The sequence below is a fragment of the Petromyzon marinus genome, chromosome 13, assembly GCF_048934315.1.
Source record: "Petromyzon marinus isolate PM22_M1 ecotype Great Lakes invasive population chromosome 13, UKy_Petmar_22M1.pri1.0, whole genome shotgun sequence".
Classification (NCBI taxonomy): domain Eukaryota; kingdom Metazoa; phylum Chordata; class Hyperoartia; order Petromyzontiformes; family Petromyzontidae; genus Petromyzon; species Petromyzon marinus.
Window position 1 is genome coordinate 12,713,478 of NC_133679.1, and position 18,109 is coordinate 12,731,586.

The 18,109-nt window shown below is 55.2% G+C and overlaps 1 protein-coding gene across 1 annotated transcript in view; it reads left to right on the plus strand.

The window, feature by feature from the left end:
- LOC116942143 (histone-lysine N-methyltransferase ASH1L-like) overlaps positions 1–18,109 on the plus strand; it is a 111,875-nt gene that overhangs the window by 23,357 nt on the left and 70,409 nt on the right. Inside the window, exon 3 of the mRNA XM_076066943.1 lies at positions 7,837–12,388. Coding sequence (XP_075923058.1) covers positions 7,837–12,388 — 4,552 coding nt within the window. The remainder of the gene's footprint in view (positions 1–7,836; positions 12,389–18,109) is intronic.

Genomic DNA, 18,109 nt, shown 5'->3' on the forward strand with positions numbered 1-18,109 from the left:
TATTCTCTCTCTCTGCTCTAAGGTGTGAGCACTGCAGTAATAAACTGTGTGCGATGTGAGATGCGGACCGAGAAGAGGCTCTAAGGAAGGGCGGTTTTTGTTGTAAGCATCGGTCTCAGCGGTGGTAAAACGATTTCCCATATGGCTGTAATTGTGACCACGCGGGAGTGGCCCGATGCCTCCTACGTAACGCTCAACCAAATAATTGCCAACAAAACGCAGTGTGAGCATCAATGGGGGGGACTTTCATGAATGGAGGTGTCTCATTGGTGACCATCTTTCTCTCTCTTTCTTATGAGCATATTCACGTGCTTGTGCAGGAGAGAGGGAATCGTGGAAAGTCACCGCTGCGTAAAGCTTTCCCCCACAACACAGCCATCGGTCATGGTGGGTTGTTTGACCAAACTTCACCATGGCGGTCAGTGCGGGTCAGTGAAGCGAGGAGCCCAGGAGCAGTTTATATATCCTCACTGAGGTTAACCGTGGCCAGGAATTGAACTCAGGTTGCCGAGTTCATAGCGCGGTGTGCTAACCACTGTGCCACTCCTCCACCCAATGTTTTAGTTTAACTGTTCTTTTGTGTTATTTTTCAACCTACTTTATGCCAAATAATTATTACTTGAGAACGGTTGTTCAGCTTGGGATTCATGGGGAGGAAATGTGAAAATAATTAGTATAATTTCTTCACTTAAACCGGCATCTTGTGGTACAAACAATGAAAATACTGTAGCTCCAGACTGCAACAATGTCTGAGGGCAGATTAGGCGTACGGCAAGGTTGACCACTGCTGTCATTATGGTGAGCATGGGAGAGTCTGGCATTGATTGGAAGGTCGTGAGGTGAAGTTTGACACCTCCCTGTGTATTAATAACCTTTGACAAAAATCACGCAGGATCCACCTGATCTTGCCAGAGCTCACAATCTACGCAGGGTTTAGGACCAGGTTAGTCGATTGTGTCTGGTTAGTAGATTGTGTCTGCTTAGTAGAGTGTGCCTGGTTAGTAGATTTTGCCTGGTTAGTAAATTGTGCCTGGTCAGTACTAGGATAGCAGACTGCCTGGGATCACCCCAGGTGTTTGTGTGCTTCGACCTTGAGGTGGCCCATAGATGGCAGTTAAAATACGGATTCTTCAATCTATCCGTGCGAAGCCTGGAGCATTATCTCCCTGTATGCGTAGGTTTTTTCTGGGTAGTACGGTTTATTCCACACACAAAGCCAAACACCCCATAAATGGCTTTGGCCAACCATCCCAATACAGAACCCTGCTGAAAGAGTCTTGAGAATTTGTGAGGCTTTCCTGTGTAGTTTAAGTACATGATAATTTGTAATATTATATTGTTGGCTTTGCTGTGGCGTTAAAGGCCATTACAATTATTATCCCTCTCGTAGTTGAAAATGTTTTGATGACATTTCAAAACCTAATGTAAACCCAAATGACTATCAGGGAGCCCTTGACAGTTCCATGGAACCGAACTCCTAAATGTCTCTCGAGAATACATTTTTGGCTGGAGTGGCATTTCTCCCGAGTGGCGAAGAGAGTTTAGTTACACTCGAGTGGGTCAACGTGCAGGTGGCATGATCCGAGTGGCTTTATACAACTTGCTGACCATGGCATGACCATGGCACTGAGAGCTAAACTATTTTTTTTAAACTAATCTCTTTTATTTTGCCATATAAGACCCACTGAGTTATTTTGGTCTTTTTCAGAAACGACCTGGCCACAAATGATAGCTCAACAAAGTGGCTTTTCTTGTGGAAATTTCCAGCAGCCAAATACTCTGCGCACTTGTTTTTAAACGTGGAGGGGAAAACCGGAGGACCCGGAGACAAATCCACACGACCACTGGGAGAGAGGGATGCAAACCTTAAACACAGGCGCAATGGTCGGGATCGAACCCACGACCTCCTGTACTCCATGCGAGGTGGTTAACATCTCACCACCGCCACGCCCCTGACCATGGCACTGACCATCGCGTCCTTGCCGCCGGGGTTCTTTAATCGGGTGTGGGGAGGTGCCGGGGTCGGGGCGGCGTGGGGAACTGCGGCGTGGGGCACGCGGAACGGTGGTCCGCCCCCCGGAGGTTGTCTTGGTTTTGCTTGGAGTGGCGTCAGTCTTCGCTGCCCGCCCGGGGAAGAGTCGCGGGGCACTTCTGAAGTGGCCCTGCCGATTGGTCGTGAGGTTTAGAGAGAGGCCCTTGCTGTCTGTGCCCAGAGCCTGTGGTTTTTTAAAACTTTTTTTACTCGTTTGGAGCTGTGCGAGTGGAATTCCAACTCGCTGTGTGTGTGGTGGTGGGGGGTGGGGGGAAATCTCTACATATGGTGCATATTAGATTTGTAAATAAATCAGAATTTGTATTCTTATGTAACGATTTTCCTCCTGCCTATTTTTGCAATTCATTGTCACACTTTGGGGGTCATGATGAGCATTCAGGAATTAATTCCTTTTTTATTAATATCATCATAATTTTAATGGTGCATTGCAGCACCTCTGGTGGCTGTCAGAAGCCACGTGACGTAATCAGATAGAGCGGTGCCTCTCACCATTTTTAGTTCCACGGCACACTTTCGGGCTCGCTCGATCTACGCGGCACACAGAACCAAAAAAATTCAGTTGGGCAGAGGGCCGGGGGTGTTTGATGGCTGTCTCTGCCATACTGCGCCGCAACCTGTGGAGAGTGGAAGGTGGGAGCTGGGGGAGCTGGGAGCTGGGGGAGCTGGGAGCTGGGGGAGCTGGGAGCTGGGGGAGCTGGGAGCTGGGGGAGCTGGGGGCTGGGGGAGCTAGGAGCTGGGGGCTGGGAGCTGGGGGAGCTGGGAGCTGGGGGAGCTGGGGGCTGGGAGCTGGGGTAGCTGGGAGAGCTGGGGGAGCTGGGGGAGCTGGGAGCTGGGGGAGCTGGGAGCTGGGGGAGCTGGGAGAGCTGGGAGCTGGAGGAGCTGGGGGAGCTGGGGGCTGGGAGCTGGGGGAGCTGGGAGCTGGGGGAGCTGGGGGAGCTGGGAGCTGGGGGAGCTGGGAGCTGGGGGAGCTGGGAGCTGGGGGAGCTGGGAGCTGGGGGAGCTGGGAGCTGGGGGAGCTGGGGGAGCTGGGAGAGCTGGAGGTGGGGGAGCCGGGAGCTGGTGGAGCTGGGAGCTGGTGGAGCTGGGAGCTGGTGGAGCTGGGGGAGCTGGGAGCTGGGAGCTGGGAGAGCTGGGGGAGCTGGTGGAGCTGGGAGCTGGGAGCTGGGGGAGCTGGGAGCTCGGAGCTGGGGGAGTTAGGAGCTGGGTGAGCTGGGAGCTGGGGGCTGGAAGCTGGGAGCTGGGAGCTGGGGGAGCTGGGAGAGCTGGGGGAGCTGGGGGAGCTGGGGGAGCTGGGGGAGCTGGGAGCTGGGAGCTGGGGGCTGGCAGCTGGCGGAGCTGGGAGCTGGGGGAGCTGGGAGCTGGGAGCTGGGGGCTGGGAGCTGGGGGAGCTGCGAGCTGGGAACGGGAGGAGCTGGGAGCTGGGGGAGTTAGGGGAGCCGGGAGCTGGTGGAGCTGGGAGCTGGGGGAGCTGGTGGAGCTGGGAGCTGGGGGAGCTGGGAGCTGGGGGAGCTGGGAGCTGGGAGAGCTGGTGGAGCTGGGAGCTGGGGACTGGGAGCTGGGGAGCTGGGAGCTGGGGGCTGGGAGCTGGATCGGCCACTGAACTGCAAGGAGAGTTCGCCCGTCCCGGCTCGCGAACAATTAGGTTCTTTCCTTTCCTATCATTTCTCAAAATATCACGGCACATCGGGGACTCTTGCCGCACCACACCAGTGTGCCGATCGCGGGACACCAGTTTGCGAGGCACTGAGATCGAACATCCAATAGAAGGAAGATAATCGATCCTTGCGCACATGATTCTATGCTTGTATCGTATGAGAATTGGTTTTAATCGATACATAGTTACAACCCTAGTGCCTATGTGGTTGTATGTAGTTTAAAACGCGATCTGCATTTTTATGTCAAATGATACTGCAGTCAATTTGTTGACGCGTGCCTTGGCTATTGATTGCACCTTCCATCAGAATGTCTCGTATCGCATTACCGCGGCGCCGTCTATTAAACCGCACAGTGCCCCGAACGTCAAATGCGTTTAAAACACACAGGAGTGGGATGAGGATGGGCGTCTCCCACGGGGCTCATAATGGCCGGGTCTTGAGCACTGAGTCAGCACCGCTGAGATCAGGGGTCAAGTCCAGGTCAACCTCCAAATATCAAACCCGGGTTCCTTGAACATAAACAGTATGAAAAATTCATAATAAAGGTTTTTGGGTTAGATCGCGTTTATTTATAAATGTGTCGTAACCCTCCACCACCCGACACGGCCAATCAGCAAAGAAAAGTGTCACGTTGACAAAAGACAAATAATTCACTACTTCAGCCCACCGGTGTGTTGAAGAGTTAATCCACATTTACAGTTTGAGTACGACGTTTCGCTGGTAAATACTTCCAGCATCATCGGGCAATTCGCCAGAATGGTAAAGCCCTCGCTTGCTCCCGGTTTTATATAGAGCAGAAGAGTGACGTCATCACTTAACTCATCAGGTGCAGTGATTAGAGGCGGAGGGGGGGGTAATGTAATTATATAATCGATTAGTAATCAGTCATTGGTTATGATTAGTAATGAGTTGTAGATTAGTAATTCTTTAAATCAAAATGTAATGTGTATTATTTAATAATACGCTTCCAGGCCGCACTGAGCCGGTAGCTGTCAGAGCGATTAAAGTTATTCTTGTTCCTCTCAATTTCAATGGATTCTCTAATTAGTCTTTGCCAGTAATAATTAGTTTTACACACCACTGCAACATTGTCAAAATCAATTGAGTGTCCTTGTTGACAAGCATGTTCTGCCACTGCCGACAGTTGTGTTTGAGACAATTTAATATTTCTCTGATGTTCTTTTAGTCTTACGCTGATGTTACGTCCCGTCTGCCCAATGTAGCAGCTGCCACATAGCTGCTACATTGGGCAGACGGGACGTAACATCAGCGTAAGACTAAAAGAACATCAGAGAAATATTAAATTGTCTCAAACACAACTGTCGGCAGTGGCAGAACATGCTTGTCAACAAGGACACTCAATTGATTTTGACAATGTTGCAGTGGTGTGTAAAACTAATTATTACTGGCAAAGACTAATTAGAGAATCCATTGAAATTGAGAGGAACAAGAATAACTTTAATCGCTCTGACAGCTACCGGCTCAGTGCGGCCTGGAAGCGTATTATTAAATAATACACATTACATTTTGATTTAAAGAATTACTAATCTACAACTCATTACTAATCATAACCAATGACTGATTACTAATCGATTATATAATTACATTACCCCCCCCTCCGCCTCTAATCACTGCACCTGATGAGTTAAGTGATGACGTCACTCTTCTGCTCTATATAAAACCGGGAGCAAGCGAGGGCTTTACCATTCTGGCGAATTGCCCGATGATGCTGGAAGTATTTACCAGCGAAACGTCGTACTCAAACTGTAAATGTGGATTAACTCTTCAACACACCGGTGGGCTGAAGTAGTGAATTATTTGTCTTTTGTCAACGTGACACTTTTCTTTGCTGATTGGCCGTGTCGGGTGGTGGAGGGTTACGACACATTTATAAATAAACGCGATCTAACCCAAAAACCTTTATTATGAATAATATTGGTCGCGAAAGCCTACGTGTTAAACTGAGTATGAAAAATATTTGTACGTATGTATATAGGCGATCAGGATTGGCTGGACCTCTGAGGAGAAATAAATTGGCTCGTTGCTCTGGGGAAATGAGACTCGAAGTAAACAAGCCGCGCATCTCCACAGCTGAAGAGCGCCAAGTCACATGGCGACGTACGGTCCACACTTGAAGAAGTTTGGGTGAGCGGTGTGGCATCGTTGGCCATGCTGTGAGAACCAACGTGGATACGTGTGATCCTGAGCATGCCCCCGGGAGACACGGCCATTGGCATTGAACCCTAAGGGCCCTTAATGTGCCTCAGGCTTTCTGACCCTCAGACGGTAACATTGAACCCTATGAATCCTGAATTCTCATGAGTATGCCTCCGCCTGCGCCAATATGTTGGTCGTCACCCGTATATATACACAGTGCGTGACGACGAAGCGTTCAAATAGAGCACGGACGAACGTACGGCGAACCATCGTAATCGTAGCAGTAGCGATATCTGGTGCGCTTTTGCGACGCCGTGCGTGCCGCCGATAGGCGCGGCTCGTTGACAGCGGCGAATTTAAGCAGAGAGTCGGGAGGGCATCGCTCGCCGCCGCGCGCCCGCCGGCACGCAGAGCGTCGACCTCGCAGGTAACGAAAACAAGGCCCGCGTTTTTTTTTAACTCCCCCCTCCCCCGCAACGCAAATATGGAGTTGCCGTGAAGTCATGTGGAGGCTGTTTTTGCTCAGCCCTGAGGCAGAGTTGAGCTTGTGGCTTTCCGCACACTCCGCTGGCATCTTGCAGCGCAAAGCTAGCGGGATACGGGCCAAATCTGCGTCTCATTAACCGGCCGCTTACTGAAGGGGAAGCGGCTAAGTTTCCTCATTAACATTCTGCGTAGTTTTTTCGTAATCTCCACGCTCTCTGCGCCCCGCATTCCCCGTGGCCAGAGCGCGCCCTCGCTCAGCCCGCAAATTATTGGGGCCCTCTCGGCCTCGCGAGGAGCGGAGCGACACACGATAGTTCAAAGGACCTTATTAACCTTTCGGCTGAAATGCCGTTTCACAACTCGAAGCGTCAGGCTAATTATAAGCCCTCGGAATGTTTAACCGCCGCCGTAATATTCTCAATCAGCCGATCTGTTTAGTTCAATTACGGACCGAGCAGTGCACCTGGGCACTTTGTGAAACCTTTAACGCGACGCAGCTGCCACTGCGCGCCCCGCGTAAACGCGCTCTGTGGGGGGAGCCACGGAGGCAGGCGGTGCAGTTCGCCGATTATATAATTGTTATTAAGGGGTTTAACGACGCGTGGGGTTCATCGATTGACGCTGATTCTTGGGACTCGCGATACGTATTCACGGTCACGTTCCCCACAATCCGTGTCTCTCCCGCCCGTGTAAACTGCGTGCGTACGACGCACGGATGTTACATTTCTGGCGATGCTGCGTACAGTGTATGGCCGTGCAAGGGAGACCGATGAAACAACAACAACAACAACAACAACCCCCAATACAAATGTCAAAAATAATACAACAAAGAAACAATCGATTTCTTGAACGGAATCATAGCCCTGAATCGCAGAAAATTGATCGAATTGCCATTGGTCGGGGCAGGGGGGGGCAGTTGAGGGGCAGTGAATTGTTGTCACCGCGCCTCCAGCCCCGGCTTGCAAGAGAGCAAACCTGTCGTCGGTGGAAAGTGAGAAAGGACGCGCGGTGCTCGATTCTCGCGTAGGGTTGGACACGCAAACCCTCCTTTTGCAGATGCAAAAGGAGGGCGGCGCTGGTGTGAAAATCTGTTTGGATCGGTTTCGCGGCCACGCCGAAGGGCGGGATGGAATTTTAATGATGTCTCATTGGCACGATCTAACAGTCCTCTTTGTTTCCCTTGGCCACAATTCGGCCAGGGAGGGGAAGAAAAAAACCACGACGCAATTCACCTTGGCTCTGAGATGATGGTGTTTTAAGAGCTTTCAGGGATACAAAGCTTTGCGAGTCTCTTAAATAAAGGAGCGAAGTAGCTGTTCTTACCATGCGGTTTCACAGTGTGTAGCTGACAAGTGAAATGCAGACGTACTCTCGCTCTAACATCTCTTTTTTGCCCTCTCCTCCCGCTGTATCCCTCTCTCCTGCTCTCTCCCTCTCTTTACGCTCCCCACCACCACCACCACCCACCCCCCTGTCCGTTAATAGAGTCGGATCAAGTTGCAAAAACAAGCGGAGGAGAGAGCCGTTTCCCACAGAGCCTCGGAGGAGCCCCGCGGTTTAGCAGAAGCGAAGGCGGCGGCGGCGGCAGCAGCGGCGGTGGCCGCCACCGCCACCACTACCGCCACCGCATCGGAGACGCACATCTCGCAAATCGAGTGCCTTGTGACGCCGCAGTCCGCAGACGCCGTGGAAGCGTCGGGAGTGGCCGAGCCCGCGCCGCTCGGCTGGAAGGAGCCCGGCAGTGCCTTCTACCACGATGCCGATCTCCTCCCCGGCTTCGGGGCACGGGCCTCGCCCCGAGGGGTCCCCTCGCCGGGCGCGTCGCCGTGCGTGGGCCACGGGGACGACGCGATGATGGCCTCGTACCTCGCGGACGGCGGTCTGGCTGACATCGCCGTGGCGGCGTACCGGGCGGGCGATGCCGACGCCCTGCCGGGCATGGATCCCATCGAGTCGCTCGTGGGGCTGCACGACGCCGCGTCGGCCGACGACAAGCTGGATGCGGTGGAGCTGAACGCGGACATCATCAACAACGGCTTCCACAGCAGGGCCTACCGCGAGATGATGTCCGAGTCGCTGGACGAGGAGGACAGCGACTTCGACAGCGACGGCAAGATCGAGCTGAGCCTGCGCAGCATCGAGGACCTGCGCGCCGAAATGGGGCAGTCGAAGAGCTTGGAGCGTGCGGTGGCCGCGGCGTTCCAAAAGCCCGAAAGGGACGTGCAGGACGAGCCCGGGGTCGGGATGGACGGCCCGTTGGCGGAGGGTGGCGGCATTGGCGAGGACGGGCTCGCCATGAAACTCGCGGCAGCATGCGCACCGCCACCCCCACTGCCGGCACCGGCACTGTGCACTGCAGACGATTCTCCGAGAGGTGCGGTGTGCACCGCTCGCCCGGATGATCGCGTCGCGACGGACGACGTTATTGAGGACGACGGCGGCACCGACGGCGCGACGGTGGCAGAGACCGCCGAGGATGCGGCTGACGAGGACGCGCCCGGGCCGGACGGCGCCACCGGTGCCTCGGCCGCCGGCTTCGCATACGGGAAGTACGCGGAGATGCCGTACGAGGAGGACGACGCGCCGCCAAAGGATGGCCTCACGCCATTCGGCTTCTCGAAGGCGGCGCGCGTGGACGGCCCGCGCTCGTACTCGCTGCTGGGCGAGTCGCAGGTGTCGTCGATGCTGGGCGGGGAGGCCGAGTCGGCCCGGGACACGCGCCGCGCCACATGCAGCGGCTCCCTGCCCAGCGCCAACAGCCCCGCCGTGGGGTCCTCACCGTCGTGGGCGTGCGGCTCGCCGATGGAGAGCCAGCCGTCGGCCTCCGCCACGCAGCTGAGCGCCGAGGCCTCGGAACCGGACCCCCACGACTCGGGCTGCGTGGCCAAGCGGAAGAAGGGCAAACCGCCAAAACTGACGGTGATCGAGACGGAGGCCGGCCGCGATGCGTCCGACAACCGCCCGCTGGAGCCACCCGTGCTGACGCCGGTGCACGAGGTGGACGCGCACCGCAGGAGCAGCGGGCGGTGCCGGGGCGGTGCCGCAGCGGTGGTGGCGGTTGCGGCGCACGGGAAGCCGGCGGCCCTCGACTGCGCCGCCGCCGCCGCTGCCGCCGCCACGGCCTCTTCCGTGGCCGGCGACGACGACGATGAAGACGACGATGATGATGACGACGAGGAGGAAGACGACGAGGAGGACGAGGAGGAGGAAGACGACGCATGGCCCGAGAGCAAGGCATTGAAGCCGAAGCTCAAGCGAATCGGCCACGAGCTGCTGCCATTCAAGCGGAAGGTGGGGAGAAGCACTTTATTGATGGGGATGAAGAACAAAGCGGCGAGGTCCGTCTTCGGTAAGAGCAAAGTGAAGGACCTGCTGCAGGGCACGTTCAGCGGCAGCCACCAACTCTGCAAGCCAAAGAGAGGCCGCCCGCAAACGAAGCACTTAAAAAAGGCCCCCTTGGACGAGAGCGCCGCGTCGGACTGGCCGCCGTCCTCGCCCAAATCCAAAGCGGCACCCGAGCGGGAGGTGATCCTGCAGCCCTACGACACCCTGGCCCTCGGCGGCCCCCTCTACTCCAACACGGCGGGCCTCACGGTGAGGGTCCCCGTCAAGAGGGGCCCCGGCCGGCCCAGGAAGCTGTCCGTGTGCGACGCGGGCACCCCGGCGGCGGCGATGGCGTGCGCCCCGCTGACGGCGGGGTTCAAACTGAAGGCGGCGCCGGCCGACGGGTGTCACAAGAAGGTGGCTCGGCAGAAGGCGGGCGGTGGCCAGGGCGAGGCACTCGGTGAGCTGCTACACAATCGCACCGTGCTGACAAAAATCAACAAAATGAAAACGCTCAAGAGGAAGAAAATTCTCAATCAGATTCTGTCGAGCTCGGGCAAGGCCAAGAGGGGAAAGTCGAAGGTGCGGTTGGGCGAGGTCAGCAAGAAACCATGCCCCATCGCCGCCCCAGTCGGCGCCCGGCAGTGCCAGCAGATCCACGTGAGCAAGCGCGGTACCATTTACGTGGGGAAAAAGAGGGGCCGCAAGCCCAAGGCGGATCCGCCGCAGCCGTCCTCCGGCGCCTTCTCTGGCCACAACCTGTTCCAGGCCTCGTACGGCCTCGGCTTTCCCGTTGCCTTTCAGCGCGGGCCATCGGGGCCACCCCCTCCATTGCTCTCGCCCGCCGTCCGCCCACCTCCACCACCGCCCCCGCCGCCGCTGCCGCCGCCGCCGTCAATATCGCAATCTTCAAGTCCCGGCGTGTGCGGCACGGGCGGCAAGGAATACGGCCGCGGCGGTCCCGTGGCGCAGCCGCAGGCCCACCAGCAGCTGCACGTGCAGCGGAGGCCGATCGCCACCAAGGCGATGCTCAAGCAGGGCACGCAGAGCGCCGGCCTCAAGTTCTCACCGCAGCCGGCCTACCCGACGCGCTCGCCGTCGCGCTTCTCCGAAACGATGCCGTCCCCAGCGAGCGAGGAGGCCAGCCCCAGCGACAGCGGCATCGCCACGGACAACACCAGCACGTCAGAGCGCGCCGAGAAGCTTTGCCAGCTCGGCCCGCGGCGCTTCTCGTTCGACCGTGGGTCGGTGGCGTCGTCCTCGGAGGGCGCAGCGCTCATCGCGTCGCCATCATGCCGGCCTGGCTGCCGCTCGGCTGCCCGCAAGCAGCGGCACAAGCGCAAGCGGCGGCTGATGCAGCTGAAGCGCGGCAGGCACCGCGATGCGGACTTCGCCGCCGAGCTGGAAGAGGTCGTCTCGAAGCTCGGCGAGTGCCGCGTGAGCTGCAGGCAGCACCCCCCGCGCGCCGCCAGGGACCTGCTGCCCAGCTTGTTCCGCCTGAACTTTGGCGGGTCGCACGGACAGCTGCCCTGCATGCACGACGCCCTGAGCGGGGGCGGCGGTGGCGTCGGTGGCGGCCCTCGCTCGGCGAGCGAGCACAGGGCCAGGAGCAAGAAGGGCCGGTCGGCGTCCCGGGGACAGAAGTATGGCGAGCAGTCGCAGCTCTCCCCGGGCTCGGGCTACCGGTGCCTGGGCGAGCAGTACCGTTCAACCTTCGGGCTACGCTACGCCCCGTCCACCCTCACCGCCAGCAACCTTAACTTCGGCTACTACGGGCGGTACCCTTCGCAAGCCCATCACTCGTGGGCACCTTCGGCGGCGCCCGTCCACTGCCAGGTGGTCGCAGCGGCGACGGCAACGGCGCCAACGGTGGTGGCGGCCGCGACGGCGGAGGGTGGCGGCCGAAAGCAGCAGAAGGAGCGCGGTTGCTCGGTGGAGTCGGCGGGAGCCGGAGCCTCGCCCCTGTCGCCACGCTGTTGCGGCGGCAAGGCTGGCGCCCAGGCGGTCTCCTTCCAGTGGATGCATCGTGACGAGCGGCTGGCGCAGAAGAAGCGGAGACGACTCCAGGGCAGTGGCGAGTTTGGCGAGCGGCAGCTACACCAGCAGCCGCCGCAACCTCTACAGCAGCAGCAACATCCGCTCAGTCGTGTATCGATGGGCTTAGGGAGCTGGCAGTGGAGGACCCTGGAGCAGAATAAAATTGCAGTCCTGGGCCGGAGAAAGGGCAGCAGCACTTCTGACGTCGAGTTTCTCAGACGGCCGTTTGAGCGGAGCCCGTCGTTCTTTGGCGGTGCGGTGGACGCGCCGTCCATCGGCGAATGTGTGCGCAAGTACACAGCCACCACCGCCGCCAGTGTAGGAGGAGGAGGAACGGTGAGCCGCAGAGACTCTCATGGCAAATACGAGAACCTGTTTGCGAGCGCCCTGCAGAGCAGCGCGCGGGCTGAACCGCCCGGCCTGGGGTTCGGTGCCAAGGAGCAACAGGAGGAGCAGGAGGAGCGGGAGGAGCGGGAAGAGGATGAGGAGGTTGACGAGCATGAGGAGGAGGAGGAAGAGGAGGAAGAAGAGGAGGAAGAAGGGGAGGAGGAGGTGAGAGCGGTAATCGGAAAGGACGGCGTGGCGCGGGTACCACCATGGGGCCGTGGAGCATCACCCAGGAGAGACTGGAGGCAGTGGAGCCGGTGCTGTCGACCCGGCCAAGACGCGACCACAGGTGAGGGACACTCCACGGCATGACGCCATCTCCAGGTTTATGCTTCTGTACATTCGTAACGGCTTCTGTATGGGGGCGCTGTGGTTTTCGCCACTGCGCTTGCAATCCGGAGGTCGCTGGTTCAGTTCGACGTGCTGATCAGATTCAGCCGGGTGGTTTGGTGGTTCGAGCGAGCAACTCACGGGCTTCAAGTTCTCCAGGTTTGCTAAAAACGAGTACGGCATTGCGGGGAGGTCGACAGTAGTTGTCCGATGGAAAGTCTCGTCTTCAAGCTCCAAGCTGTAAACGGGAGATGAGGGCCTCCTCATGCTCTCGTTGACGTGACAAAACCACTCTTTGTCAGTTGTTCTTACATTATTCAAAACTCTCCGCGGTAGTGACACCAGTACTACCGCCAGTGTCTTTGATTTAAGGTTTGCTGGCGTCACTGTCAACTGCGGTTGCCCACTGACACTTGAACTGTACTGTGGATCAAGTTCGCCTCCTCGCTCGGCGGGGCGGTAACGCACGCTCTCGGCCGTCGACCGTGCAGCTGTGCAGAGCGGTTCCTTGTCCTGGCGTGGGAAATCGGCCGACGCCAAGACCCGATGGCAAGGGCTCTCCCGAGGAACCCCCCGGTGTTGAGCGGTCATGCGGGGGGGCGAGAGTGGGCGATGTTCTGTGCCACCCAGGCCTCAAGGGACAACCGCTGGATGGTTCAGCCCTCCCCATCCTCCAGCCCCGGCGTAACAACCTGGTCACCCACCACAGGGGCACAGCCACACTTCGAAAGCCGGCGGCGCCCTTCTTGGGAATGCTTCCTGGTTCTTGGTTCGGTTACTGATTGCATCCGTGACCCGGTACTGAACCTGCCACCGATCATGTGCTACTGTGCGCAGAGCCTCTGTTCGGTAACGAAATCGGATCATCGATTGGCGTTTGTGTAAGAAAAGCGAAAAAATGCACATTCAAACTTACCATGCATTTGTCCAAAGGTTAGTGACGGTGACCCGTGGCCATGTATAACCACTTTGGGGAGGTGTCTGGACACCCGCGACGGAGCCCCTCCCCCCACCACCCCCCTGTGTCGCTCGATAACCCCGCCGTAGCGACACAGGTGGTGTCGCGCCTGTTAGGTGCCGTTCGCCGATTGACACCGATTTGGTTGGCGGTGTGTGGGGGGAGGGGTGGGGGGTGACGTATTTTTTTTTACCGCGGGCAGCGTGCCAAATTGATGTCGCTCCCCAGTAAATACGCGGGAGACTTTTTTTTTTAATCTGCACGCGGTCACTGTTATTCGCAGTGGGGGCCCCGGGGTCCCCCGCGAGCGAGCGGAGTAAACTGCCGCGGCGGTATTGCTGCGGGATGCGATGGTTTATGACACGCTTCCAAAGTGGAATTGATGGTGCGACAAGGGTACGCGTTCTTTCATGAATCAACTTGACTCCCGGCGAAATCAGGGTGCGGGGGGGGGGGCACAAAAGACGATGTGGCCTGGCGGTGGCCAGGGGGGGGGGGTGGTGGGGGTTGTGTTTTGTATCTTTTTTTTTGTTTCGCACGGAACCGGCCGCACGTTTGTGTTTGCGAGACGCCCCCCCCCCCCCATTGTACCGTGGGCCTTGGCGCAGGCTGAACAATGACAATGCAGCCCTCGTAGCGGTAATTCAGTGTTTTGTGGCCACCACCTCTATGGGTCGGGCGAGGTTTGTTCCTTCGCAGTGAAAACGTGGACATGCCCCGCCGCCGATAAAACCGCAGCAAGCGATAAGAGATTAGGGCCAATAATCTGCTCTGCGCCCAATTTGTTTCTTCTCACCCAGTTAATAAACTCTGGCAGCTGCGTTTATGGGGGCGCATGTCCTTGGGAGGTCCCTGTAAGGTAGGAGAGGGATTTTCCTGCAGATTAGAGCGGATCTGTCGGGTTTTTTTTGCCTTTTGTTGGTCCGTGCAACAAGCCGCACCCTGACAGGCACCGTTTATTCGTGAGAGATGAGAGGGCTGCTGCTGTCGCTGTCGTCTCTGACGTGTTTATTGGAGGGATCGCGTGGGGGAAAATGTCTAATAATGGAAAGGTACACTCTGGCGTTACTATTATTGGCGTCGATTATTTTTTTTCATTTAAATAAAAAAATGTCTGACGCACGCAATTTTTAAAAAGATATTTCTTTGCTCAAGTGCTCTCATGCGGCTGTTTCCGCTAAGCATTATGAAGAGACACGTTCAGTCCTTTCGCAGCTGCAGAGCTCGTGAATGCAGAATAGCGATCGCTGCGCCTTGAAAAAGCAGTTTGAAAAAAGCAGCTGATAAATTTACACGGCTAGACGGCAGCTGCAAAAACAAGAAAGTCGCGGCGCAGGGCGACTTGGGGAAAGAAAAAAAAGACCCCCGCATTTTATTCATTTGGCTGCGTCCTTTGTTGCAAATAAAGCTAGACACCTCGAGGGTCCGTGAGGGGGGAAGGAAAACCGATTGGCCGTCCCCCCTCGCGGCCATGAATTTCTTAAGATTTCGCCGTCCAAGTCGCGACTTGGCGAGCAGATGGACTCCGTGAGAGGGCAGCCGGACGGCTCTTAGCAGAGCGGACGAGCGAGCGAGGCGGAGGGCGCGCGAGCCAGCGTCGCTCGCCGGTGATGGGGATCACACAACAAGAGGTTCTCCTTGGGTCACGTCAAACTAGATCAGAATCAGAATCTTTATTTAGACTGGAGGAAGAATCCTATGAGCTATGAAGGTCTTTTTTTTCCATAGATGCCCGGTAGGGGCACGGGGTCAGCAACATTTACAATAACAGATAATACAAAAAACGGTCCGAGTGCGTAAAAGGTAGTGAAAGTAACTAGAAATAAATATGTATTACGTATATAAGTACATAAATTACTGCCGATATTTCAGCGCCAAATGCACGCTTGGGCTAGGCATCACAACAACAGCAACAAAAACAGTCCCACGCCACACCAAGATAGCACACAGTCCCACAATAAAATTGCGCATTAACATTTAACACAGGTAAAGATCAAAGAGGTTGTATCCAACAACAACTAAAAAGAACTGGGGAGGCAAACAAACAGTGCGTTTTGTAAATGTGGATTTGAAAATGAAATTCTCCAGTTACCTTGACATGACCTTGCAGGAGAATGTCGAATTGACAGCAACCAGTGGGAGCTGATTCGAGCCAGGTGCTGGCTTGAGAAGGAGCTCTTATATGGAAATAGGTTAGGATGATGACGATGGCATTGTTGAGCATGGTGATGGTAATGACGGTAACAATGACCATCATCACGTGTTCAAGGAACGCAAGCAGCATGTCGCATTTTAATGAGGTATTTTTATAAAAATTTGGTGGTATTGTAGGATAAATAAATGTGACGTTGCAAACATCGTTGGCTTGGAGTACGACGGAATTGGCCAAACGTCATGGAAAACGCGGCGGGAGCCTCCCGCAAATGATTCTCGATACCCATTGAGATTTTTTTTATTTTCCCCACGGGTAAATAAAGGTGTATTTTCGTCAGACACAAATGGGCAACACGATTCCACTGCATTTTGTCTGTGAGAAGTGTGCGCCGACGTTGCGACGAATTGATGTGGCTCCCTATGTATGCATGCTGGGGCCCTCGGGGACTGAACTATTGGCCGTTGTCAAAAGCAACCCAGAGCGACCAATCGTCAGAACCGCATCCAACGGATGAATGAAGTGGGCCGAACGAAGGGACTGATTGGCGAAGAGATACATTTGAGGGAGCGAATAAATTATGGAGAAAAGTGAGCAACCGAGGGAATGAATGAGCGAGTGAATAACCGTCGGAGCAATTGAACGATTGAGCAAGCGAAGTGAGCAAATGTAAGGTAGGAAATTAATTGACTTAGGAAAGGGTGAATTTGTGAGCGAATGAAAGCTGGAATGAGGTAGGACATTAATACATTAGTGAATGAAAGAGGGCACTTATAAATAAATTAGAGGAGCAAATGAATGAGGGAGTGAGTGAACGAGTGAGCAAACTAATGAACACGAATGAGTAAAAAATGAATGAGCACACAAATTCATGAGGAAATGAATGAATGATGGAGTTCACGAACGAGGAAGCATGCGCGCAAACGACGGAACAAATTAATTCATTAATGGACTAATTAATTCATGAGCAAGAGACCAATGAGCGAGAAAATTAATGAGATAGGGAGCAAGTGAATGAGCGAGTGGATAAGAGAACAGAGTGAGTGAGTGAATGGGGGGAAGGAGCGAGCGTACTGGTGAGCGAATGATTTGTGCACATGCTCATTTGACCCGCCACTAGATTGCTTGTGGGCGCCGCGTGATTGGTCGTTGTTTATCCCTCTCCTCCTCCTCCTCCTCTCTGGGTCGGTCGGTGACCCAGCTCAGAGAGCGAGCGGTGTGCGTGCTGTCACTGCTAACCACAGATGGAATTTTCCATCGACTCATACGGGAAAGGAATTAAAATTGCCAGGAGCGTGCGACGGCTTGGCTGGAGATCAGCGCTCTTGCCTTCTGATGCCCGCTGGCCCCTGTAGCTGGCCACTACACTGCAGCCCGCACTTTTAAGTCAGGATAATCTAATATTATGTAGCACGTACGTATGCGGTGCGTGGAGAGAGTGAGCATACTGCGTCTGTTTACAACGCGCTTACTGTAGACCATTATCTGCACACTCGCCTATTCGAAGATATGTGATTGTTTACAATAAAGAAGAGCGGTGGAGTGGCAGCCAAAGGAGGGAATTGCGCCTGAGTTTGTGCCCACCATGGAGATGGAGCATTGAAATTAGCAGGAGCCAGCTTGAGGGTTCTTTCGTCCAGCAGTGGATAGACTATTGATGCTGATGATGATGACATATGTAAACAATTCAACTTCTCTTGTCCGTGCTCATGTTGGGTGGTGCTATTGGTAGAGCCTCGTTTTTCCCCCCGCAAAGATTTACTTCTGTTATCCACGCAGCTATTCGCAGGTAGGCGCAGGTGGTAGGATACGTCTGCGGCAAATGCTGGCTCGCTCCTCTCATCTGTGGATAACCACGAAAATAACCTCCGAGTTCGGTGCTTCCAAAAAGGGCGCTTCCGTGACTTCTCGTCCGTGAATAAGCACGGATAATGCGAAAAATCGGGGGGGGGGGGGCCCATATCATGGGATATTTCCACAGATTGATTTGGTGGCACAGATGTGGGGGTACAGAGCGAAAGAGTATCTAGTGCAGTGTAGAGTAGTGAGCTTACGTTTCAGGCAATGGCCCTTTTTCAGATCTAGACATTCTGACATTTCCTTGGAAGTTACGTTACACGACGGAGCGCGTGCACAGAAGCCGGCTCGTGGCCCTTGAGAAGGAGAGCGACGGGGCGCGAGTCTGAACTTGCATCCCGATGTCACGACTTGTTTGCCCGGATCACCATCAAACAACGGTGGCGGACTCGACCTGGAACGTTTCACTTTCCGCAGCAATTCAATGAAATTGTCACCGTTCTATTTAACAATTGGTCATGTGAGGATAGGTTTTCCCATTTTATCTGGCAACAAAACAGGTGTTAAGATATATATTCTTGGTTCTTTCGGTATTGTTTCCCTTCTACGTGACTTTACCGAAAGAACCAAGAATATGAATCCCTGCAGTCACGAAAGCTTTAAATCAAAATTTAGGTGTTAAGATGTTAAAACACCAAACTGAAACCTTTTACAAGGAATCATGTCTGCATTAACCACAATACTTGCGGTCAGAATGCAAACCAAAAACATAC